Genomic DNA, 27,014 nt, shown 5'->3' on the forward strand with positions numbered 1-27,014 from the left:
GACCACTCCAGCACACATGGGATTCTCCCTCTCTTTGAACCCATGGTTCTTTATAGGGTATTAATTGTATACAGATTTTTGGTCACATATCTCACTTGTTGTATATACCATTATATATACCATTTTCTCGAATGGGCTCAAGGTTCCTTTAAATTTAAATATATGGGCATTTTTGGTTTTAAAATGATGTATTTTTTAAATCTGTGTCCCATCAAATACACAGATTCCTTCATATTTCAGTACCTAATAACTATGCCTAGAACCTAGTAGATACTTAATCATTTTTTGAATAAATGAGTGGATTTCTCTGCATGCAGAAGATAGTATTTGAATATTGGTAAAATGAGCAAATACATTTAACTATGACTAAATAAGCAAAATATGTGAGAATTAGTTCTTAGCATATTACTAGGTATAGGAGAATACCACGTAGAATCCTGTTGGTTATTCGTTTGGTCGGTTGATCCTATTTTTTGTTCTGTTTTGCTTTGCTGTGAAGAGAGATTAGTTTGCAGCTCTCCTGAGCCAGACACTGTGCTAAGATTACACAGGTGTTTAGTACTGAGCTTGTACGTATGTATTGTGGCTATTGCATAATTTCATTCATAATGCACAAAGGACGTCTATAAAGTAATGTGACGGACTGATCTTTAACCAACATACTAGAACTTTGCTATTTAGATCACTGTTGTCTCCTTCAAATTAGTCATCTTTTGAGAATATTCCTTATTCCCTACACTGTAGTCACACTTCGTAGATCTTTTACAAGGTAAATGTGTGAAGTGTAAATGAATGATATGGTCAAGGAGAGGTAGAGGACAACAGGGTAGGAAGGTGCAAATTAGCTATTAATATTTTGCTCTATTCATCAGTGAATTACTGTACATGTCATGGGAGCTTTATCTATTTTACTAAGATATTAATTGTGATTCAAAAGTTGGCTATATTTCTAAGTCTGACTAGGAAATGTCTGCCATTGCGTTCTACTCTCATATTAGTTTCCCTGAAGAATGTAAACTACTTGAGAGATGAGCCTAATTGAAAGAAAATTGTTTAATGTAACAGTAATATTTTAAGCTACCCAAGTATTGCATAATATTTATGACTGTGTAGTTTCTTTGTCTTGTTCAGACTATTTAAATGAAAGATGATTCCAATCTTTAGTTGCTTTTGAATCTTTTTGGTTACTTTAGTTTACTATTTATAACAATTCACATTTATTAGCCATGTTCCTAGATATGTTCTTCCCACTCAAATCCTTTTGCCTTCTTTCCTTCTTTGAGTTGTATCTAATCATCCAGTCCTGTGAGGTCAGATGTTGGAGTCTGAGACAGTTGACAGACCTGGGCTCCAGTTCTGGCCCTGCCTCATATTAACTGTGGTCTTTAAGTTGTTCAACCTCATCTGAAATGTAGTCTCCTCATTTATATGATACAAATAGCATCTACATCACAAGAATGGGATGAGGATTAATTGAGTAAATGTAGGTAAAAGCGCTTAATATTGGGGCTGGCCTGGTGGCGTAGCAGTTAAGTTTGTGTGCTCCGCTTCGGCAGCCCGGCGTTCGCAGGTTCGGATCCCGGGCGTGGACTGACGCACCACTTATCAAGCCATGCTGTGGCGGCGTCCCATATATAGTAGAGGAAGATGGGCACAGATGTTAGCCCAGGGCCAACCTCCCTCAGCAAAAAGAGGAGGATTGGCAACAGATGTTAGCTCAGGGCTAGTCTTCCTCAAGCACACACAAAAAACGCTTAATGCAATGTTACCAGCTAGCACATATTTATAAACTATTGCTCCTTTTGTTGTTGTTTTTATGTTATTCATAGTCTCTTCAGTGGATGCTATATTGCTTTATCTCTTATTTTATCTTTATTTAAAATAGTTGTTATCTATTGTTCTTTGAGTATATGGAGCTTAAAGTAATAAATTCTGGATATATTTTATTTACGTTTAGCATGTACATGCTAAATATAACATATCTTGAATACCTGTGATGTTTAAGGAACATGCTTTCAAAAAATATGTATTAGTAGAAATTGTTCTCACTCTTTGACTGGCCTATCATCTAGTTTCCAAGAAAAGGTCAAAATGTACACGCAGATCCAGGGAATTTTAACTAGATTTGCAAAACTCCCTGAGAAAGAAAGTTTCACTCTAGGCATGCAGTCTGCCTCTCTTCCTTGTCACTTCATTTGGGCATAATATTTGATTGGTACCCAACGTGGTCATGCCCTTATATTCCTGCTAAGTTTGACTGCAGTCTCATACTTCAGTCTCAAGAAATGTTGCCCAGAGGCACAAAGGTAGACCTACAGATTACCACAGGAGGCTGTAGCTGCCTGAGGCAGGTGAGGCCCAGAGAAAATATGAAACATATAGAATTTATTAAAAGGCAAGTGTCCACCCCAAAAGTATGGTATGAAATTCCATTATGAAAATAAGTCCAGATGGACAAAGGCTTGAAAATGATCTTTTCGTATAAGTGAGTTATAGCCTCATCCATATATCCAAAGAGAGGATACACACACACACACACACACACACACACGTTGTGATTATACATTCAGGTTTACCTGTTACTGGCTGTATTTAACTACAAATGTCTGCAATTGTGTGTATTTGATGTATTTTAAGGTCTCATTTTCACAGTAAGTACTAGGTATATATTATTCCACAAATAGTAAACAAATTATAACATAGAAGTCTAAAGAGGTATTCCACACACCTTGCTTTAAGGGTGCTCTTGCTCAATAATCAAAAGTAGATTATGTGAGAAATCAAAGCAAAAGGAATTGACAGAATAATGTTGGATAAAATCTTGAGTTTGGGATAAGTTTCTTTTAGAAATATGTCAAGTAAATTTTGTAAGTGGAAATCTTTAAGAAGTCAGAATAGACAGTTATATATTTATGAAAGAGGGATTGGTTTGTGTTGACAATTATTTAATTAAAAGCTGTTTTTTACATATACAATTAGTTGCTACACATTGAATTGAAATATTTTTCATCTCTCTAAATTTTTAGGCTATAGAGCAATAACTTTTAAATTACTATTTTAAGCATTGTTACCCTTTTATAATTAAGTCTTTTGAAAAGCCATGATATATTTAGCAAAAAAGAGTTGACCTGCTCTGTTTGAGTTGAAGCAGAAAACCAGGAATCCAACTTACTTAGGATTTCCTTTTCCTCTTCCCTCTGCTTCTCTTCTTCACCCTCTTCCTCCTCTCCTGTTCCTGGAATTGGTGAAGTACCCAGAGGTACTTCAGCAGAATTGAGGGTTCTTTTCTGCTGCTCCTAGAGTAAAAAGTCTGATAGCGTTTCAGCATAAGTTATATGTTCTTAGAGTGATAATTCATAAGCATTGAAGTTGTTATTGTTTTATGCCTTTGATCTTTTAGCGACTTTATGTAGGGAAAATACACTTTTGTTTGGTTTTTGTTATTATATTTGATTATTGGCATGAATAAACATTCCATTAAGAACCTAAGTATATGTAGGCCCACCCTTGCTATCAGTGGATGTTACTTACCTGCCAAAAAATTGAGTTGTCTAGTACTTATTATGTCCTTGCTTTTGGGTTCAAGCCCTAAACTATGCTATGTAAATAAAGAAGGTTGTTTTTTCATCTCTTAAATATGCTTGCTAGGACTAGAAACTGGAGAGTGAACATATCAGAAAGCTTCCTTTCTGTAAAGGCTAGATTGAAGTGGGGCAAGACGGGAAGCAGGGAAACCAATTGGTCTGGGTAATTGGTTAACAAGAGATGATAAGGATCCAAACTGGAGCAGAGGCAGGGGGATGGAGAAATTGGGGAAGATTGAAGAGCTATTTAGGAGACAGAATCAATAGTAAGTTACCAATTGAATATGAAGGCCAGGGAAGAGGAGGAGTAAAGAGTGACTCTCCTGGCTCTAATCTGGGCAACTCATTGGTGCCATCACTCTGTAGGGAATAGAAGGAGTAATAGATTTGGAGTCAAGAATGGTGAGTTTGTTTGGACATGTTGCATTAGAGCGCCTCTGGAGCATCTAGGTGTAGCCCCCAGATGCACTGTGGAGCTCTGGAGAGGGGTCTAGCTTGGAGTCATTAGGTTTTAGAAGTTCATTCTTTTATAATGAATTGTACTGATATCAAAGTCAAAGTGTTATTCTTATAAATATGTGATTAGAGGTATATTCAAGAAAGCTGCCCTTGTAGTCCTTGGATCATATGACCAAGGCTTCCCTCCTGCCACTTCATGAAATGGTGCCCTGATGGCCTCAAGAAACCACTTCTGGGGGAATGAAGAGGGGCAGAGAGAAATTGCTTCTCAAGTTGCAACAGTAAAGCTCAAATCATGATTTGAAAGTCAATTTCCCATAATTTTGCATTTTGTGGTTTGACGGTTTCTGTTTTTCCTGGTTAATTTTCATATTATTATTTTCTCCCCAAGCAAACTGTAAACCTCTTATAGTTAAGGGACTGTCTTCCCCCTTTTTCCATTTGTTGTGTCTTCACGTATCATCAGATGCCCCCAGCACAGCACTTTAATGTAAGAATACAGGCTTTAGAACCTGGGTGTGAATTCTAGCTTTGCTGTTAACCAGCTACATGACCTTAGATAGGTCGCACCACCTCTCTCTGCTCAGTTTTATCTTCTGTAACATAAGGCTTATACTAAGATTATTTATTTGGTTGAGTCATTTGCAATTGCTGACATTTGGTCTACAAAAACCTCAATTTCATGTGGTTCAACCTAATATTGTGCAGTGTTACAGTGAGGATGAGATATTATGTTTAGAGTACCTTGAATGTGCTTAATAAATAAATTTTTCAATAATTATTTTATGATTGACGACTACATACCACTATAAATATACCTCAGTTCAACGATAGTTTCTTTTAAATGTATAAATATCGAGGAAAGCTAAAATTGCTTAAATTGAAAATCTCAAGTATAGAAATAAATGTAAGGGGAAATGTCTCACTATAAGTCTGTGAAATATGAAATATCTTCCAGAAGTATGTTGCCTAAATCTTTTTGTTTAAGCTTAAATTACAAATCAAGTTAAAATTACAAAGACAAAATCAAAATGACTTAATGGTTTCCATTTTTATTATGTAGAGGTTGATGAAATACATAAGGAAAGTTCTTCAGTCTCATAAATTACTGAGATAAAACACAAAATTTCTGTTCTCTTCACTTTTTATTCAGTCAATGCTGTGAATGATGATTTTTGTTATACAGACTACAGTAAAATTTCAATTGTCTGGAGATCAATTATCAACCAACTTCAACTAGAACACAAACCAAAAGCCTACAAGTTATTGAAAAAAACACTTTGTGCAATTAAAATAGATACCACAAAGTACATGCATAAATCTCTTGTACTTTTGTTTTTAAATTTCCATAATAAGAACTTTTAAAAAATAAATAAAAGGAGATAAGAAGGAAGTACAAAAAGATATTTTTAGATGGTCTTCAAGAGTGCATCATCTTCTGATAGCTGCTTTACTTTATGGAAGGAAGGAAACAGCCTCTGAGATACTCATGCTTTGCTTAGGTACTGAAGGATAATCCTAACTTAGCTTTTTGAAATCTTACAGTGTTAATGATTTTGATGGAAACTCCTACCCTAAAAAGGGGATGCTGTTGATAGGGTAATGATGTATGGCACCTGCTCTTCTTGCCTGTCCCTCGGACACTCCTAGTTGTATTAGTATTGTACCAGTAGTAAATATTTCTTTAAAACGCAGCTTGTGATATCATATTGGAATCAGTATATTAAAATATTTTAAAGAAACTTCTTGTCCTTCACTCTTGCAGAACTCATTCATTCCAGCTTTATATACTGCTGTGATAAATGAGATTATCTGATTTCTCAAGCTGTCCAACAACCTTAGGAGCCACTGAAAAATAGCTATGACAAAGGGAAGAGAGAGAAATACACAGAAAGACTTAAAACCACACAGCATAGTATGGGAACAACTAAGACCAGAAATTGCAAACTAGTGCTTCATAGGCCATATCCATTTCACAAACATGGTTTGGTTAGCTCCCATTATGTTGATCTACACAGTATTTTTGTTTTGGTTTGCTTTTTTTCAGTTGCTAACACTTAAGTATCAGGTGATTCACATTTAAAAAAATTGATTTCAAGTCTCTCTTGAAGAATTGAAGATCTGGCAGCAATGAATCTACATTCCTACAAGGCACTAGTTCTTCGGAGTTTAGACTGACTGCGGTATATGTGGTATCCAGTTTGCCACAGCCTCTACTTTTAGGGAGGACATTTCAATATCTGCAATCCCCATTCATCCCCATTGTATCCCCTAAACTGACGCTTAGTGTTGGTTGCCATTTATCTTTGTAATTAATTGACCATGTATGTGTAAGTTTATTTCTGGGCTCTCTATGCTGTTCCATTGTTCTCTGTGTCTGTTTTTATGCCAATACGATACTGTTTTATTACTATTGCTTTGTAATATAGTTTGAAATCAGGGAGTATGATGCCTCCAGCTTTGTTCTTCTTTATCAGGATTGCTTTGGCTACACAGGGTCTTTTATGTTATCTTCGTATATATTTTTTTAACAGTCTGCCTAAAAAGAAACTGAACAAAATATTTGTTACATCTGAGTCTCCATCAGAAGTGATGGGTGGGAAGGCAGGCTTAGTGGGCTGAGTGGTGTAGAAAGAAAGGGAACAAGTGCATTTTTTTATGGAGGAGAAGACTATTTCTATGTGTAATATGCAAACAAAGTGTGTCTGTGTCAAAATAATATAATAAAGCAGCCTTGCTCATTTACTTTACCTACATGGGCCTTTAGACATTTGGGCTTAGTAAAGAGCCCTTCTATAGTTTTGAGCACAGCTTCTTATTACAGTAGAATAAAATCATAATAATCAAGGAAAAGTTTGACCAGGTCCAATAAATGCTCTTTAAAAAGATAAAAAAGTCAGTAAAACTTTCCAGAACTATTTCTGTCCAAAATAGTTAAAACAAGAAACTCGTGAAATGTAAGTTGAACCCTATGAAATTGCTAATATTTAATAATTTGACCCCCAAAAATGGCAACCTTACATTAATTAACCTACTGCAAAATAGTAAGCTTCTGCTACCTGTTTATTTCACTTATATAGAACTCCTTTTTTCCCATAATACCAAATAATGAGACGGCACTTTATCTGGGTTAATAAAATTCATAATATACTGAAGAATAGTTACAGATATTATTTGAATCTTATCAAAGCAATTGAAACATGTAGTACCATGCTTCATTACAGTCTGAAATATAGCTTATGTTCATGGATGTGATAATATACTGAGTGTAATGATTGAAAATATTTTGCAGTTGATAAGCCCTTCATTATGAAGGGATAGTAGCTTTACAGATCTTCTAATCCCCTGAGATGTAATGCTCTCTTTGGAGAGGCTTACTCTATTTAGCATCTAATAAATATGTTCTAGAAATTAACTACATTGCACTTTGTAAGTTCTCCTCTGTGGGTGTAACTTTCTGCTCTTATGGGGTTCACCTTAAAAAGAGATCATCACCTGAAATTCAGTAGATTTTATAAGAATCATCAATAAATGCAAAAGACTTAAAATCTCTCATCTCTTGGCATCTGGACAATTCTTCCAAGTAATGTATTTAGTGCATACAAATAATTTTTAAGCACATAGTAGTTACTATATGCTGCACAGCATATCTAAACAAATGAAATGTAACAATTGGTAGATAACTGCATTATCTGATATTCTTTAGTTGAAATAGTTTTTTTTTGTTGAAAGCATAAAATTCCAGAGAACTAAAATGTTTAAATTCTGCTTTTTAACTTTCAAAGCTGTTATCACCATGGATAAATTGCATTTCTTAAACTAATAATAATTTGTTTATAACTGTATATATAAATATTTATGATATTATTCGAGGGAACCATCAGTCGTAGTCTATTTTCTTGAAGACGTCTCTGTTTGGACCTGAAACAGTTGGCTGAATTTAATGACTATTACATATATTGTGGAGAGATAATGGAATGAAGTAAATGGAAACACAATACTATTTCATCAGATTTGCTACAATTAAACCAAGTTGAAATCTCTTACTAAAAGAGACACTGAATCAACTCATATTAATACACTTATTTTAGCAAAAATAGTCTCTTTACTGAAAATATCCTTTTGCATAAAATACTAGGTGTTTACTTGTTTTCAAATATCTTGAAATAAAAATATTTAGTGCATTAAGTTGTTAGTGAAGTCAGAAAAAGTGTTTCAAATATGTTGTGAAGGAAAGGTTCAAATTATAGAAACTGTTCCTTGAGACTATATGGAGACTTTTGAAGTGTCTTGGATTGGATTTAATTCCAAATATTGTTTTACTAAATGGTAAATATAGTATTCCAGTTGATAAAATAGTTAAAGTACATTCCAATAGATTTTTAAGAGAGTCTATTCACCCGTAGGGATTAATCTAAATTTAGAGCAGAGTAATATAAAATATAGAGCAAAGTAATAGTGCAGAAACCAGGAATAACTAAAAAGATTATTATTTAATTATTAAGTTTACTTACATTTTCCAGGATATACTGCACACCTTTGATGCTCAGTTGTCCTGACTTTACTCTGCCTGTAATTTTTGCTTTTAACACACTGGGTCTGTAAGACACGTGCATGTACAGAGATTGACCTTTCCTTTAATTGTATATTTCGTTCAAGCCCATAGGAAGCAATTTTTCATGAATGCCTAAAACTGGGAACAATTAGGAAACACCACAGATTTCCTATGCTCTTTCTTACCAATTAAAATGGCTGATGGACCACATGGATTTATCTTCTCTCACTCCTACAATCTTGCTGAAATTCATTCAAGGAATTTTATTAAAGACAGAATAGGAAAGGAGATAAGATTTTTAGAAAACAAATCAGAAGGAATGCTGACTGTCTTAACAAAGCAGAGGAACTCAGAACCTAAATGCTTTCAGAGAGGGACTCCACGACAGGTGAGCTCGCTGGGCCACAGAACCCCTGCAAGGCTCAGCTTTCAGAGGCATCAGATACTCTAGAAACCCTGAGTTATATGGTCAAGGATCCTTAAGTGACAGACATTTCAGAAAAGCTTCCAATATAAAGAGAGATTTGAAAACAAACAAACAGAAAAATAAAACTAAGAGGAAACAGAGGCAAGGCAGATAGCAAAAAAAAAAAAAAAAAAAAACCATAAAAAAGCATAAGTACTATTCTCAGAGATAAGAAAAGCAATTGCATCCTTGAAAAAGAATAGGCTGCTGTGAAAGAAAGGAGGACCTGAGTTTCCAGACTGAATGGGCCCACCAAATGCCCAGCACCATGTATGAAAATAGATATACATGAAGACACATCATCATCAAATTTTAGATTGCCAAGGATGAAAAGGAAATTCTACAAGTTACCCAAGAAAGAAGAGAGGGTCCACGCTACAGATCGGAAGTAAGAGTAGCTCCAAATCTCTTAAAAGCAATATGAGTGGTTATCATTTTGAAATATATAGATGTATCAAATTAATGTTGTATACCGTAAACTTACACAATGTTATATGTCAATTATATCTCAATAACGCTGGGAAAAAGAAGCAATATATATGAAGCTAGAAGAAGCAGAGCCTTCAAAACTAAGGAGAAATGGTTTTCAACCAAGAATTCTATACACTGTCCAAATATTAATTAATTGTGAATGTAAAATAAAGATGCTTTTAGACATTAAGGGCTCAAATTTTATCTCCCATTAACCCTTTAGAAGATGTGTTTCATCCTAAAAGTGAATAAACCACTATGGGGGAAGACATGGGATGCATAGGGGAGCTGAAAAGGGAAATCTTAGGATATCTGTGCACCCATCCCTGATAGCCTTCAACTCAGCCAGGAGCAGGAGTTTGGAGGACTTCAGAAGGGAGGACATGGCGACAGGAGGGTGTGGTTGGGTAATGGAACTAAGTTAATTTATGTATTTGAGCTTTTAGAAAAATATTGATAGGGATTGATAGGGATTTGAACTATCTATAGGAACACTTAAAAAATAATGATAGACAAAAAAGTAAACAAATAAAATATGAGGCAAATATAAACTCCAGATAAAAATCGAGACATGAAGGTTGTCATAGTACACCACTTGACTCAGCAGAGAACAGTATTTACGCAGTCATGATAATATAAATATCTTCTATTTTATTTATTCTCCCTAACCACATTGAAAGCAAGGACGTTCTTTTACTCACTTTTTATCCCCTTTGTTATTTTGCATGCAATAATCATACAATAAATATTAGTCAAATTAACCTACAGTTCAAGAATTTTCTATATAATTTGTTATTTCTCAACGTTATTCACTCTCTTTAACTTCATAATTCTTAAACAAAAACATCTTGGGGGGTACTTCTGATTAACATGAAATAGATATCCCCATTCAGAAAGGCACATCCAGCAATTCTTTGATTTAAGCCCTGAATCTCCAAGTTTCACATTCCAAAAATGTTGCAGAAGAGGTCACTAAAGGAGAAACCATGTTGGTGAGCCATCTCCATTGTTTGCCACCTTGCTTCTGAATGAGGAGGACTGCCGGAAGTTAAGTGGGTGAAAGAGGGAGAGAAGCAGAAAGTGCCAGAATTCAAGACAAAAATGACCCAAACAGTTTTGTTATTGGTAACACGTAACATCTTCAACATAGAAACCTGAGAGAACAAGTGTGTCAGGAGAAAGGAAATAACAGACTTGTGGGGAGGATACTGGACACAAAGATTCCCAAGTAATTGCTGCAGACAGCTCCCCATATTTCTCACAGATAACCAACCCCAGACTGGCAAAGAAGAATTTGAAAGGAACAAACATAGGATCATTTACAGCATCTATGCCTAGTGTTTTATTTGAGTGCATCATTTGCAAGGGGGAGAGGTTGGGAGAAGTGGGGCCAACAGAACAAGAGTGAAACACATGGATCCTGTGTCTAAAGAGTTTTGAATTGACAAAAATCAAAAGGGTCTGCCAAGTTCCAGGAAAATAAATCACTACAGAATAATCAAGACATGTCCTGATGAAGGTATTGGTCCTAAGAGATAAAGGAAGAATCATATGGCTTCCAGACATTAAAAGCAAGACATGTATGAAAGGGAAGAAATCAGGTTGGACTTATGTTTCTCCACAGCAAAATTGAAGCACCTGTCTATAAATCTCTGAAGGTAAAAATAAGTATGACCCCAAAATTTAATACTTAACCACATTGTTCCTTAAACATAAGGGTAGCAGTCTTTCTCAAGCATTGAAGAACTTAGGGAAGATATGATGAATCTCTCTTTAAAAAAAAAAAAGACTCCTTAAAGATGGTATCTAGCCACCCAAGAGATTAATCAGAAGAAAGATCTCAGAATGAAAAAAAAAAAAAAAAACCATGGAGAAACTCATGGTATGTCACCCACTTAATATAGAACCAGAGCAAAACAAGCATGTGAATTGTAGTTACGAAAGCAAATGGAAACATTGAAACCCGACAATGTAAAAGTAATAATATAGCTAACAAATATGAGAGGAGGAAGGGAAAGGGAGAAAGGAGAAATGCCTGCTAGTTTTCTCATCTTTCGTGTAAGGGAGTCAGTAGATTCTGTCTGAGGTTAAAGTGTAGAATTTTTTAAATGACTCCAAATTCTTAAAGATTTTCATAAGACTTTTTCTTAGTTTGTATAGACTCTTTTAAGAATTATTATCTTTTATGGTGAAGAAATATTTAACTGATGCTCTACGATTCTTTAGTTTCAATTCAATTTCTTTATTTTGGTTAAATTTAAGTAAAAACAAATTGCTTGTTAAAGCATGTATAATTATATGTGATTTCTGAAATTATTTTTTATTTTTCTTTTTGCTCTGTCTATGCAGAAGGTGCTGGAAGAGTGCTTACCAAATGTTAGTGATGGTATTTCTGGATGGTGGGATTTGGGATAACTTTAAAGTTTTTGTACTTTCCTTTATTAATTTTTACAGTAAGTTGTGCCATTTTTACACAATCAATAAAGTCATCATTTGAAAAATTTAAAAAGACATCATGGAACTGAATCAAGTTATTTTAATTTGACTGCTAAAAAAGTAAGTACTAATATTTCAGTAAAATCTACCAACAAAACAAATATTTGTTAACTGAGCCATATTTCTATTTTCTGCTGGTGTTACTCTTTCAGTTGGGCATTGTTGAGAATCCTTTTGAGGTTTCTACGTCATTGTAGAAAATAACTGAGTCGTCATGTGCGTGATTTTCTGTATCCGTTAAGATTCTTTGGTTGCAAGTAACAGAAACCAACAGTCTACTATAAGTGAAAACAAAAGCAAAGAAATTATTGGAGGAAAATGGAGTAACTTGCAGAATCAAAATAAAAACTAAATAAGGTAGGCCTTGGGAAGGCAAGAACATGGAATCTAGGTAGGTGGAACTAATGAGAGTCTTTCGGAAACCTCCGCCAGGATGGATTGTCTCCAGCTGTTTTTCTTCTTAAGTCATTCCAGGCAGGATTCAAATATCTGTGAGTGAGTACACTTAGTCAGGTTTGGGACACATATCTCCTTTGCAGACTGGAGAAGGGAGGGAACCTTTGATTTCAGTCCCCAAACTGCACGTACAGAAAGGAAAATTGAGCGTTTGTTACCAGAAAGTGGGAGCAGATGCCAGGCAGGTGAACATTTCCAATGCCCCCTATCTTTGCCTCACTTTAAACTTGCAGTAAAGTAAGCTTCTGTCCCACTCAGTATGCCCCTCAAGGAATTAGCTGATTTATTTTCTTTATCAGATCTGTTCCTTCATTTCTTTCAAAGTAATTACAGGGTTCTTCTTCCCTGTCTCATGACACTTATTATTAGCTAAAGCTAATTCATCAGCTAGATATAGGTGAAAACACCTTTCGCCATCTTTCAGGAAAAGCTTAGTAAGTTATTTGTCATTCTCCAACCCAAGAAATGTTCTCCCTGTAAGTAAAAGTTTATTAGATACTGTGAGAGGTCTTTGGGTTCAGCCATTTTCTGTCCCAGCTATAATTAGTAAGCTAGACAAATTATATCAACTGCTAGGGAAAAAATCCACACACATGCTCTTTTTAATAAATCCAATTTACTCTATTTGCTTGGTATTAACAACTGTTAATGTTATGTCCAAATTCCCTTCCTTCCTCGTTGAAAAGAACTGTATCACTACAGACAGTACATACAAATGGATAGTTAATTACTCGGCACAGAGCGCTATGTGATTCATCACTGCCATGTGGAAGTGAGTGTTGCCAATTGTCAGCTTTTTCCAAACTACATAGTGTTGTATGGTTTATGTCCCAATCAATAGTGGCAAAACTCCAGAAAGAAACACTACGTAGATGTCAGGGACTCATTAAACTGATCAGTCTGTAGTCCTTCGTCAGTGATTTCCAAACCTGGCTGTGTATCAAAATCACTTGGTGACATTAAAAAAAGAAAAAAGAAAAGATGCAGCCTCCTGGTGTCCACCCTCAAAGCCACTGAATCAGAATATTCTGGGTTGGGTCAGGGACAAATTCAAGATTTTTCAGAGCCTGAGATTTATACAATTTGGGGTCTCTCTTTAAGAAAAATAATACAAAAGTATCTTTTACAGATTTAACAAAAATATATTACCGTGTGAATACATTTCTAGGACCCACGCCCTTGTAAAGGTCCATGTAAATGATGGGCCCTGAAGCTTAGCCTTCCTTAGCTTCGAGGTAAATCTACCTGTGGGTTAGGGCCTAGAAATAAATGTGTGTTTGTATGTCTGTATGCACATGTGAGCATGTGCACCTGTGTGCATGGTTCAAGCTCCCATGTGAGAGGATCCAGAACTGGGACTCGCCCTTCTCCCTCAACAAGAAGAAGAATATAGAAAGTTTAGTGTTCTCTACATTTTAATCTAGTTCTCCACTAAACTTTAAAATCTCAAGTTGAAATACTTTGAATTTCATGTTTTTATTTCCTTTGCCCTTCTTATGGCAGAAATGCCCATAAGCAAAAATTATTGCCAGTTTCTAAATTAATCCATGCTTCAAACACCACCTCCTGAGTTACAACTGCTCTGGTTACAGGTAGGGAGGAATAACTGAGCTCAACTTTCTGTATTTAGTTTTAGTTTACAAATAGCTTTATGCTTTTTTTTACATGATTTCACATGATTTTAGGTATTGAGTTTTGGCACCAGTTAGGTGTGTTTGTTTGCCTTGAGGAGCGCTGGGTTAGAGAGAAATGACACTGTAGGAAGTGTCAACTTCTTCCCTCTGTTCTGGCAAAAGTAAGTGATCTGTCCAGTAGCACATTTTTAAAAACTGGTTTTTAATCCTTTGTAAAAGTAAAACGTGCCTAGTGTTGAAATTTTTTAAATGCAAAGACATATAAGGAAAAATATATATTACCTATAATCTCCCCAAAGATACCTATAGTCGTCACAGTGATTGACATACTGTAGCTACTTAATAAATATTTTTAGAATAAAATAATGAATGTGCACTCTAGAGAATACAAACAAGACCCCTTTCTGAGTTTTTTCCCATAAATGCTTATAATTGTGATACCTAAGATGCACATATTTAAATGAATATATATTGAATAATAACAAGTAAAGGCCCTATACTAAACAATGATGATATAAAGGTGGTCTTTGCCCCTCTCAGTAAAGTTTCTATCCAGTAGAAAAAACCAATATATTCCTACCAATATAAGGACACTTTACACACACAAGGACACAAACAGCAGCTATGTAAAATCCCATGTAGGAAATTTCTTTCAAATCTAAGTGCCAAAAAAAAAAAAAAAAATTCTCCAGTGGATTCTTATTTCGTTTAGAGAGAAAGCCAATGTCATTAAATTGGCCTATAAGATAATTTTGTGTACTCCCTTTTCCATTAACTCCCTGATCTCAATCCACTACTTGTAATCTTGCTCCTTCGCTCATCCTAGAACAAGCCAACATCCCTCCTACCTCATGGCCTTGGCACTAGGTTTTCTCTGCACAGAATCCTTCTCCCTTAGATAGCTGTATGGCTTGCTCCCTTGCCCCTTCAGCTCTTTGTTCAAATGTCACTTTCTCCATGAGGCCTTCCCTGTCCACCCTAATTAAAATTGCAACACTCCCACCCCTGGTCTCTGCTTTATTTTTCTCCAAAGCATTATCACCACCTGAAATATTATATATTCCAACTATTTATTCATATTCATAATACAAGCTCCTTGAGGGCAGAGATTTGATCTCTTTATCCCCAGCTCCTAAAATATTCCCTGGTGTATAGTAGGTACTCAATTAGTATTTGTTGAGAGAAAGAAAAGATAATATGTTCAGTCTGCTGACATCCCCACATGTTCTTCCCTCTTCCTTTGGTTTCCTTGCCTTTGATATCAAGATACTTTTACAATGTTTATTGGGCAGTCTGACAACACGTATCTTGTCACCAACTTTGGTATCTCTTAAGTGGTAGTAGCTGAAATCCTGTCCTTCTCTGCTGCACACTGGGTCAGATAAATGTTTGTATCTGATGCTTGCTTGAGACTGATGGTCTGGTAGTCTGGAAAATTCAGTTCAGAAAGGTGCCCAAGCATATATATGACAGAGACACTAATGTACTTTTCCATATCCACGAACCAACATATTTAAGCCCAGATTTCACTTCTCATAAAGTGAGGAAATCTAATATAATGTCAGATTTTGAAAAGGATGCATAATTCTTTGATAAGTAATATATGTTTTTATGTAGGCTAGAATAAAAAAGAATCATTGAACCAGGGACTTTAGGTTCTTGGCTAATGTTCAAGTCGTAAGGCTTTTTTTTTTCTTCCTCATCTTGAATTCTAACCTATAATAAGGGGATTGTCAGGGCAACCTAACATTCCACTCAAAAGGTTGGTTACCCCACAACACAGCTCCACTGAAAACCAGAGCAGTAGATCAGATGCCTGTAAAATGAAGGTTAATTCTAAATACTCCCCTTATTCATTACATTTTTGGAAGTCACATATTCAGAAATAGTTTCTACCTACCCAAACAGATTTGTCTTTCTGCTATTAAAATAAAAATAATTAGGAAGGGAGAGAGGGGGAAAAATACTAATACTTGCTCCTGATGCATTAAAAGAACTTTTCTTAAAAAAAAAAAAAAAAAATCCTTTACTTGAACTTTTCCTATTCCACCAACTTGTTTATCTCATAGGAAGGAAAGCAGATGCAGCCTATAAATAATGCTTGCATTTCCGTGCAGGATGGATAGGGCAAGAGAGCCTCTTCCCCGAAAGGTCAAGGGCTACAGCCAGCTTGCTCCCTTTGTGAGTCAGACAATACTTGTGTGTTGCTATTCTGAACTCAGTAAGCAGAGTTATGTAAAATGAGTGCCCTTACGCGCAACATCTTGACAATTCCAGCACAATTGGAAGTTTTTGCTCTAATGTTATCTGCCAGTGTTGGACAATCTTTGTATTATATTTATTTTTCACTTGATTTTCAGAGATCGAGTTCCTAAATAAAGCATACTCCACAGTCTTTGAAATTTCCACAAATAAATGAGCATTTGGAAAGTTTTCTATAACCTTATTTTTTTCCTGAATTTACTTTCTTGTTTCAAGAAACTTTAAGACTTTTCATGTCTCCAGAGGATAGACTAAGTTTATTTTACTAGTACTTTCTTCAAATTACATGGAAAATTATCTGTTGTCTAGACAGCTATTGTTTGCTATAGTTTAATAATACAAAAATGATCTGTGTGCCTTTCTTTCCTCATCAGTTTAATTTAATAGACATCTATTGAGTACTTGCAGGTATAGAGACACTGAGCTAGGATTTAAAAATAATGTATGACACCATGAAAAGATGCACAACATCATTAGTCCTTAGGGAAATGAAAATTAAAACCCACAATGAAGTACCACTTCACCCCCGCTAGAATGGCTGTCATCAAAGAGAAAGACATTACCAAGTCTATGGAGACACTAGAAGCTTCATCCATCACTGGTGGGACTGTAAAATGGTGCAGCTACTTTGGAAAACATTTTGGCAGTTTCTTATGAAGTTAAACATACATTTACCATACGACTGAGAAATCCCACTCCTAGGTATTTACCTAAGTGAAATGAGAACATATATCCATACAAAGGCATGTATGCTAATGTTCACAGCAGCTTTATACATAATAGCCAAAAACTGGAGACAGCCTAAATGTCCGTCTACAGTAGAATGGAATACTATACAGCGTTGAGAATGAACGAACTACCAGGACACATAACAATGTAGACGAATCTCATGAACATAATAGACAGCTAAAAAATCAGAAACAAGAGTGTTGGATGTTGACTCCATTATACTAATCTGTGTAATTGGAAGTCAAGATAGCGGTTATCCTTTTGGGGGAATAGTAACGGTTGGAGTGGAGGATGAGGGGGCTTTACAGGTGCTCGTCATGCTCTGTTCTCAATCTGGATACTGTTACACAGCTTTGTTAACTTTGTCAAAATTCATCAAGTTGTACCCTTAGGATTTGTGCAATTTTCTGCATGTATGTTATACTTTCAAAAAATTCATTAAAACTATAAAAAATGAGTGATACTTGATTATCAGAGGTTCAGAGGTCCTGGAAAAGCATTCTCCACATTTGCTGCTTCAAAGACTTTACAATCTATTGGGAAGACAGGCACGCTGATAAATAATTCCAATATGAAACAAATTCCGATAAGTGCCGCATTAGAAATATAAATAAGTGCAATGAAGTAAAGAAAAATATTTACAAAAAAGGATAACCTGGAAAAATATTACAGAGTACATAGTCACTGTTGGTTTTACTACGTAATATTAGAAGGAATATAATAATGTATAAAAATAGAAGAATATAAATTAGAAATAAAGGGATTAAAAAGTATTGAATTATGTACAAGTCACTACTGTTTGAGAGGCAAAGTTGTTTTAAAATAGCAGAACACATAAGCTATTTATATCCTTAAAAATGAGTTCTTTTGTTTTTAGTTGACTGACTTTGCCCTGGTTTTAGGTTGTTCTGTTCCAGTGTTTCTCAGCCCTGGCTGCACATCAGGATCACATGAGCTTTTATAGCTTCCCCTGAGTCAGAATCTCCAGGGGTGGGACTCGGGCATCTGTATTTTTTTCTAGGCACCTGTGATTCTCCTGAACTGCCAGGGCAGGAACCACTGCTATAGTCCCTGCGGGGTGGAGGGAGCCTTGGCAGGGACTGTCACACAACAACAAATGTCTCTGAAAGTGTCATTGCTTTGTTTTTGGAGCTTCTGTAGCTTCCACAAAGAAAAGCACTTTTCATATTTATCTCTTTGTTTCTGCACCAAGAAATTTCTTTGCAAATGGATTTTATCCAAGTATTACATGAAAGATGTTAATCCTGTTAAATTTTAACCCTAATTCTTTCAAGCACTAGGGCATTTCTTCTGATATTATTACAGGTACATAGATCCATAGCAGAAGATAGAACTGGAAAGGACAAAATGGCACATGCAGGTCACTTGTTAATGCGCTCATATGACTAATCTTCCTCCTATGAGGAAAAAACGTATTTTTAGTCCTAACATTTATATATCAGATATTTCAATGTGAAAATAATACCTGCTTTCACTTAGAAAATTTTAGTCCTCTACTTAGTTCATTCACTTGTTATGTATTTTTAGCTTATCTGTTTTTTTCTGTTTTGAAATAATTTTAGAATTACAGAAAAGTTGCAGAAATAGTAGAGTTCACACAAACTCTTCTACCAGCTACCTCTGTTAACAACTTATATAACCATAGTACAATTATTAAACTAGGAAATTAATATTGAAACAGTAAGATTAACTAAACTACAAGTCTTATTTGAATTTCACCAGTTTTTTCCCCTAATTTCCTTGTCTGTTCCAGGATCTAGCCCAGAATCCCACGTCAGATTTAGTTGTCATGTCTCCTTAGACTCCTCCAATCTGTGACACTTCCTCATTCTTTTCTTATATTCCATTACATTGACCCTTTTGATGAGTACTGGTGAGTTCTTTTGTAGAATGTTTCTCAATTTGGGTTTGTGTGATGTTTTCTTATGAGTAGATTGAGATGATTCATTTTGGCAAGAATACTGCAGAAGTGATCAGGTGGTACATGATGTCCATATGTGTTGTTACTGGCGATGTTATCTTTGACCTTTGGGTGAGGTGGTGTCTGCTGGGACTCTCCACTGTAAAGCTACAATTTTTGATAATTGATAAATATCTCTGGCACTTATGCCAATATTCTCTTTCTCCTCAAACTTTCACCCACTGATTTTAGCATCTGCTGGTAGATCTTGCCTGCAATAGTTATTACTGTGGTCTTTGCCTGATGATGTTCTTGTGTTTCCCTCATTCCTTATACATTTATTAATTGGAATTCTTCTGTAAGGAAGAGCTACCCTTCCTTGGATATTTATTTATTTGATTATTTGTGTATACCAGTATGGACTTGTGGATGCTTCTTCAATTTTCTGAATTATAATCCAGTACTATCATTATTTGTTTTCATGCTCAAGTTGTTCCAGCTGTGGCCATTGGCAGCTCCTCTCATTATACCATGTCCTTTTGACATGCCCTCATTCTTTTTTAAGCACTTCTGTTTTCTGAGATCACAAGATGTTCCAGACTCGTCTTATATTTTCCCTGCCCTAGTCCTGGAATCAACCGTTTCTCTAAGAAGCCCTGATTCCTTTTATTGGAGAATGATATTTAGAAACTAAGATCTGGGTGCTAGTAAATCATTGTTGCTGGGGTATCATTGCTCCTGGTCTTTCAGCGGGAAACGCTAGGAAATGTATGTATACTAAATCATGCATGCACATACATCATATTTATTACTTATTTCTATATCTATTTATCTATCTGTGTGTGTGTATATATATATATAAAACCAGGAGTTCATTCTAATACCTCTGATTCCAATTCAATACCATAGGTATATATATATATACTGGCTCTTATTATTCATAATCCTAGATTACACATAAAGTAGTTACTGAATTGCTAACTCATAGCCCTGTGAGAAATAGATTTACTAACTAGAGGACATTATTTGCTGACAGCTCTTTTTGGTTTTCACCTTACAATATCCAGTCAAGATAATGTTTTCCAAAGTGACTGACTTAATTCCCATCCCCTTCGGTGTGGTTGTTATGTGTCTGGGTCATGCTGCTCATTTGTAATACAATTAGGTTCATTTGTTACTGTTTGTATTCCACTTCAGGTTCCCCCACATCCTGGTTGGTTTTTTTATTTTGGGAGGTATGTAAAGTATTACTATGTTCAGAGAGTCAAAGCTACATCCGAAGAGATGTTCCAAGAAGTGTCAGTCCTTCCTCACACCCCCACCCCTACATTCCATGCCCTCTTCTTTCCTTCTTTCCTCTTCCACCAACTGCCTATAGTTAAAACAGTCTCTGTAGTTTCTGGTTTATCTTTCTTGTGTTCTTTTTTCACAAATGAGCAGATTCTTTTTTTTTTTTTTTATTGTATTCCCTTTTATAAGAGCATACCATATAAACTCTTTTACACTTTGCTTTTTTTCACTGAATGGTTGGGAGTTCCTGGTGATCTTCTCCCATTCACTTTTTTACAACTGCATAATATTCAATTGTGAGGGTGTAGCATAGTTTATTTAACCACTCTCCTATGTGCAGACATTTAGGCTATTTCCATTATTTTGCAATTACAATCACTGCTCCAATGAATAAACTTATATATATGAATTTTGTATAATTAGAAGTATATTTTCAGGATAGATTCCTAGAAGTGGAATTTCATAGTCAAAATTAAATACATAATGTGCTCGTGGCTTTTTAGTCACTCTGTATGCCCATAGAAATGCCTTTTAGTGGGTTAATGTATACCCTTGATCACCATGTAAGTTACTGAATTACAGCTTTTAATTTGTGTAACATTTTAAAATTTAACTTTCTTTATTAGTTGCACTTAGCACATAAAAAAAGGATATTAAAATTGCATTAGGATTAGGAATTAGTCTTGCATAATTTATCCCTTTCAAGGCTCAATAAATACCATTGTAATATGTCAACAGCCCCTAATGAAGGTAGTAATCATACATTATATTTACAGCCCTATCATCCCAGGTGCAGTCTACAAGTTCATGATCACTGATGGAGAGTAGGCATTCAAGAACTCTAGCAGTGACATAATGACTAAGTACTTATATAATGCTCTCATTTGCCCAGAACTTTTTATTTTTCAAAACTCTTTCAAGTCATTTCATTTTATATCAACTGCACCACTGTTGAATGGTTTGGGGAAATAGCAAATAAATCATGGCATTTATGTTGTGCCAAGTCTGTTACATGTATTATCTCATTTGAACCTCAAACCAACCCTGTGAAGTGGACAAGACATACAGTCAACATCCCCATTGTCCAAGCGAGGAAGCTGAGACTAAGAAAACTTAAATGTCATCCTGAGGTCAGATATCTACTGAGTAGTGAGACTGGAAATGAGTTTGAGACTATACCACACTACAGGTTTCACAGCTAGCTCATGAAAAACAATGACAGAATATCCAAAGGTAGGATATAGTCACAGAAAGGTAAATTACTCAGTATATATTTTGGAATTTAAAGATTCTATTGGACCCCTGTTGTATAGTCACAGGGTAAATAATTGGCTACCTATAAACTGTAGTGTTTAAATCCTGAATGATGATAAAGGGAAATATATTCTGAACATATGCAGGCTCCTCTACATCCTGGGTACTGCTCCTGTGATAGGATGAACACTGGCTCTGGAGCAAACAAATGATCTCAGTTTGCACCCTGGTTCTGCCCCTTATTAGGGATGGGGGCTTTGGGGAGCCCTTTAACCTCAGTTTTCTTACCTTTAAAATAGGTATTGTTTTTGCAGGGCTATTGGAGGAATTAAAAGTAACTTCATTAGAAAGACTCTCCCTGGTGCCCCCCATCTAAATGTTATTCTCACAGGGACCATTCATTTCCTTCAGAGCACTTGTTACAATTTAGAATTATATATTCTTTTGTGTTTGTTTTATATCTGTCTCTCCTACTAGAATATAAGCTTCATGACATCAAGGACTCTGCTTATTTTTGCTACTTTTTGTATCTTATGCCTACCCCAGTGCTACTAATCAATGAATAAATATTTCTGGAATGAATCTTGCCACTTGGTTGTGCTTGCTTTTATTTCAGCCACACAGAATGACCTGCAGCTCCCCTGTCCTTTCACATCTCTCTACCTTACACTTGCTAGTTCCTTAGCCTGACATACTTGCCCTCACTCCTTTGTTTTTCTGGAGAATCTTTCTTCATCCCTCAAGACCTAGCTCAGCTCTTCTGTGAGGGCTTTCATGAAATCTCTCCTCCTCTGAAGAATGAGGGGCTCCCATGCCCCCTTGGCATGCCTCTATAATGGACCTAACCACATTGTAGTCATTGGTGTGTTTAACTAATATTTTTAAGAACTGATCCTGTTCCAGGCACATGCTAGATGCTGGGCATACAGCAGTGAATAGCAGTTGTCATTCTAATGGGGGAGGTGGGCCATAAAAAAGTAAATAAATGAACATTAAATAATAACATTTCCAGTAGCAGTAAATGATAGGGCAATTGGTTCTGAGAAGCTGACCTTCAATTTGAGATCTGCAAAGTGAGAAGGAGTTATGAATGGGAAGAGATGGAGGATGAGCATTATATTGTGACTGTTTACTTGGCTGTTCCTCATTTCCACCCAACTCTCCCACCTCCGACCCCCACTCAACTGGCCTCTGAGCTCTGTGAATCTTTCTATCCCCAGTACCCAGCACAGGCCTGGCATGTCACACCACAGTTCTACACGCTGGTAGTGCAGCATATTAGAATTACCAGGTGACTGGCTCCATAATTTCAATTTAGAAGATCTGATGTACACCCAGGGCTTACTATCATTTCCTATCAGCTTGCTATCCACTCCCTCACTCACTATCTTGTGATACTGGGAAAGTTATTCAGTCTTTCTATGACTCAGTTTCTTGATCTTTAAAATGGAAATAACGATAAGACTTCATAAGGTTACCATGAGGGTTAAATGAGATAATGCACCTAAAATTCTTAGCCCAGTGCCTAGCACGTGGATAGTCAGTAAATATTGGAGAAAATGCTCTGGAGTGAGTACTCATGAGGTGTTTGTTGAATAAATGAATGAGTTAAGGAATAATAAAGTTTAATCTTACTTCAATAAATAGAACTATGTCAAAACAAAAACTGAATACCCTAATTTATCATCAGTTATCTTATTTGGACAAGTGTAATTTGGACAAGAAAGAAAAAAAGGAAAATCCCAAACACCAGTGTTTTTAGCACCTAGAATCAATAGCTATTGACTCTTCATTTGCTTACAAAGCAGCCTCTGAAAACTCCTCAGATCATTTGGTTTACCTTTTTCTGGTTAGTGCAGAGTCTTCATGTTCTAGCCTCAAACCTCAATAAAAGTACACAATATATCGACCTGGGCCATCCTGCAATTTGTGCTTTGCCATCTTTTGAAATCATAGTTTGAGCACTTTATATATTTCTTTTATGTATCTTCTTCTTCATTTATAATAGGAAATCCTCAGGATATCATAACCAATGAAAGTTATGACAGTACCAGAGATGACAATTTTCTTAGGTCAGGGACACCAATGGGATTAAGCTGGGATATTGCTTCTACGACACAACAGTATCGCTCAACCATTCAGCAGACCTTTGGCAGATACCCCCTGCCCTGCCCTACCTCCTTGGAAAACTAAACGCCAGAATAGCATGTGCAAAGATGAATGCATCAACAAATTGATGGCATGAGGAACTTCCAGGAAAAAAATTTTTTTTTCTTTATTTTCACTGGAAAATGTTGGGATCATGATTATTGTTTTCATAAACTTTAAATATCTGGCTACTTAGGAGTGCTTTGATACTTAAATGAATGAGCATGAGTTTTCTAATAAAAAATATATTACTGAGGTAATTAGCAAAGAGATTTTGCCAAGTGTTCTTTTCTGTAAGCTGTAAGAGTTAACATTTATTTACATGAGTAATTCACTCTGCTCTTGTCAATCTAGTGAATTGGAAAATATCATCCACCTTTAATGTCACAGAAATCATCTTATCCTCTCTTAGAATGAGGAAATAATTAGCAAACAGTTTCTCTTTCCTTTTTAATATTTGTGGCATTGTTTTCAGGGTTTTCATTTACAAACCAATGCACCATAAACTTATTCTGGCTGGAGGTGTTGAAATCTGTTTTTCTGCTCCACAAACGTAGAGGTGTGCACGTCTGCCAAATCAGAAGTCCATAGCAAAGAGCCACATTCACTGACTGGTTGCTGTGACAGGGTGATGGGTTATGGAGCAGAGATAAGTAGTGCACATCAAAGATTATAAGCATCTGCACTTTAGTAGTGGTATAATGCCAAACAGTCAAGAACACTAGAGATACTGTCATAGTTTTCAGATGACAGGCTTCATTTTGTATGTTAATAGAAGGAAGACTTCTGATCTGGTGAGGAAATTCACCATAACAAATGCATTCCTTTTACTGCACTCCAGTATGGCACCAATTAAATTCAACTGTATGTATAATGTACTCCTAATTCCTAACAGTCCCAGGAAGGACTAATGTGAAAAATATTATAGACTCTTACATTTGACAGATCATGAACAGATGGAAAAAATTAGGCCAATCGGTAAAGAAATTCATAAGGAATATAACACACCTAAAAATGGTATTTACATGGGTTTTCCTTTAAAAAAAATTATTAAAGTCATCTTGGGTAAAGTTTAGTAACTACTTGGGGTTTTCTGTAATGTAATACATGTAATTCATTTTAATTTACTCCTTTAGCAGATATGAACATTTGAAAGTACAGGTAAGCTTGTAATGAATAAAAGTGATAAAAGATTGTGTTCCAATGAAAGGGAAATTATGGAACGATTATTCACTTTGTGAAAACGTTTGTCATAGAGCAAGCTTTCCTAAAGCATTTCAAATTTAATTTAGTTTACTAAATATTCATTTACACACAACATTTCAGGAACAAATTTAGTGAGGAAATGAGAAATAGTCATAATAAGATAGAGATCCCTTATACTGCTAACATTTATGCTTGCTTTCTTTCTTTCTGTCCCTCCTCGCAGCACTGATAGCCATTGGGCGATACAGCGTAACAATAGAGACTGTGGATGTTGGATGGTGTAAAGAAATCACAGATCAAGGAGCCACGGTGATTGCGCAAAGCAGCAAGTCTCTGAGATATTTGGGGCTGATGAGATGCGATAAAGTAAGAGTTCCCTATCAAATTGTTTTCTACATATCAGTGTAGTTAATAGCTTGATATCATAATCTCTTTCTCTCCCTATACGTATGTATGTATACACGCACATACACATACTATTACAGCTATGTGCTGTAAGATCCCTGGTTTTCTAAAATGAATTTTGTGCTTTTCTTTTTGAGGAAGATTGGCCCTTGAACTAACATCTGTTGCCAATCTTCCTCTTTTTCTTTTTCCTCCCCAAAGCCCCAGTACATAGTTGTATATCCTAGTTGTAGGTCCTGCTAGTTCCTTTATGTGGGACACCGCCTCAGCATGGCTTGATGAGTGGTGAGTAGGTCCGTGCCCAGGATCCAAACCGGCGAACCCTGGGCTGCCGAAGCAGAATGTGCAAACTTAGCTGCTACGCCACTGGGCCAGCCCCATGAATTTTGTGCTTTTGCAGGAAGAAGAAGCAGTCATATACACAGTCAACTTAGATTTTGCCCTCCTATGCATAAATCCATGGATCAAAATTTAAAATTTTTGCATGGCATACTGCAATGTGCAGGGTCTAACAGTATAATTCTGTTCTGGGTTACAAGTTTCCTACAACAGTAAGGTGGGAAGAACAGTGTCAAATTGTTTTTTCACAATTTGGAGTGTGCAATTTCAGTGCTCAACATCTGTGTATTCTGGTCATTTGGGGGCAAGAAAGGGCCAGTGAAGGGATATTATGTGGGAATTTGCCTCTTTCCACACTTAAGATGCCACTTTTAGCACATGGTGAGAAACAGTCCCAGAGGTCCTGCTGAAGGTCTGTGGAGCTGGCTAGAGATGTGAGCATGAGCTTGGGAAATTGTGCTGCATGTAATCTGGGGCCCTTTGAAGACTGAGAAGAAAGATGATAAAAGTCTGTATTGATCACCAAGCTGATATAGAGAGATCCTTCCCCCTTTATGACTTCCATGTTTTCCCTATAACTGGTCTAAGAAGTAGTTATTTGCACTGTGAAGAGGAGAAAAGGGACACTCAGAAAGACCAGGCACTGCCCCAAGCCACTCATCCAAGACTTTGCCCAGGTCTTTGGAGTGTATCCAGTGCTCATGGCACACCCTGGCGGCAGACTCCAGCATGGGGACTGCTTCCTTGGAAAAGATCCACCTCAGATACTTGCTCAGAAAGTGCTGGCGTCTTGTAATAATTTGCACGTGTGCTACTTTTGCAAATGGTGATTAGGGACAAATCTAATAAAAAGAGAGGGAAACTATATATGCCTCTCAAAGGACATGCATTTTCTAAATGTAGCAAACTTAGGGGCAAATAGGAGAATCACCCAAATCCTTTATGTGCTTTGTCGTTTTTGTTAATTGACCTAGTTCTTTTCCCCAAATGCTTTAAAATCCCAACTTATCCTAGGCCTTTGCCAGTTAGTTATGTTTAGAGAGATTTTGTTATATATTCTCAGCCCAGCCTAGAAAGCTGACTGACTTTGTTACTAAGCAACAGCACCGAGACCCAGGGATTGCAAGTCTCCCTCAAATCTCGCTGCTAACTGACCTAACACTGCTACTAACCCAGTCACTTTAAAATGACTTCTTTTAAAACAAGTTAAAGTGTCCACAAGTTAAAGGCAGAATATTCTAGAAACACTCAACAATGACAGCAGAGTTCCTTAGCCGCTGCCAGAAGGAACTGCGACACGAGTACTACCAAACCAAGGACACCAAAATATATGCATTCA

General features: G+C 36.1%; 1 protein-coding gene across 2 annotated transcripts in view; it reads left to right on the forward strand.

Moving 5' to 3' along the window:
* The window catches only part of FBXL17 (F-box and leucine rich repeat protein 17), a 479,183-nt gene that overhangs the window by 431,279 nt on the left and 20,890 nt on the right, over positions 1-27,014 (forward strand). For both annotated transcript variants that reach the window (XM_004420327.3, XM_087429949.1), the window contains exon 8: positions 25,155-25,297. In XM_004420327.3, the coding sequence (XP_004420384.1) occupies positions 25,155-25,297 (143 nt within the window). The remainder of the gene's footprint in view (positions 1-25,154; positions 25,298-27,014) is intronic.

The sequence above is a fragment of the Ceratotherium simum genome, chromosome 4 (assembly GCF_057802395.1).
Source record: "Ceratotherium simum simum isolate JZ-2026a chromosome 4, ASM5780239v1, whole genome shotgun sequence".
Taxonomy (NCBI): domain Eukaryota; kingdom Metazoa; phylum Chordata; class Mammalia; order Perissodactyla; family Rhinocerotidae; genus Ceratotherium; species Ceratotherium simum.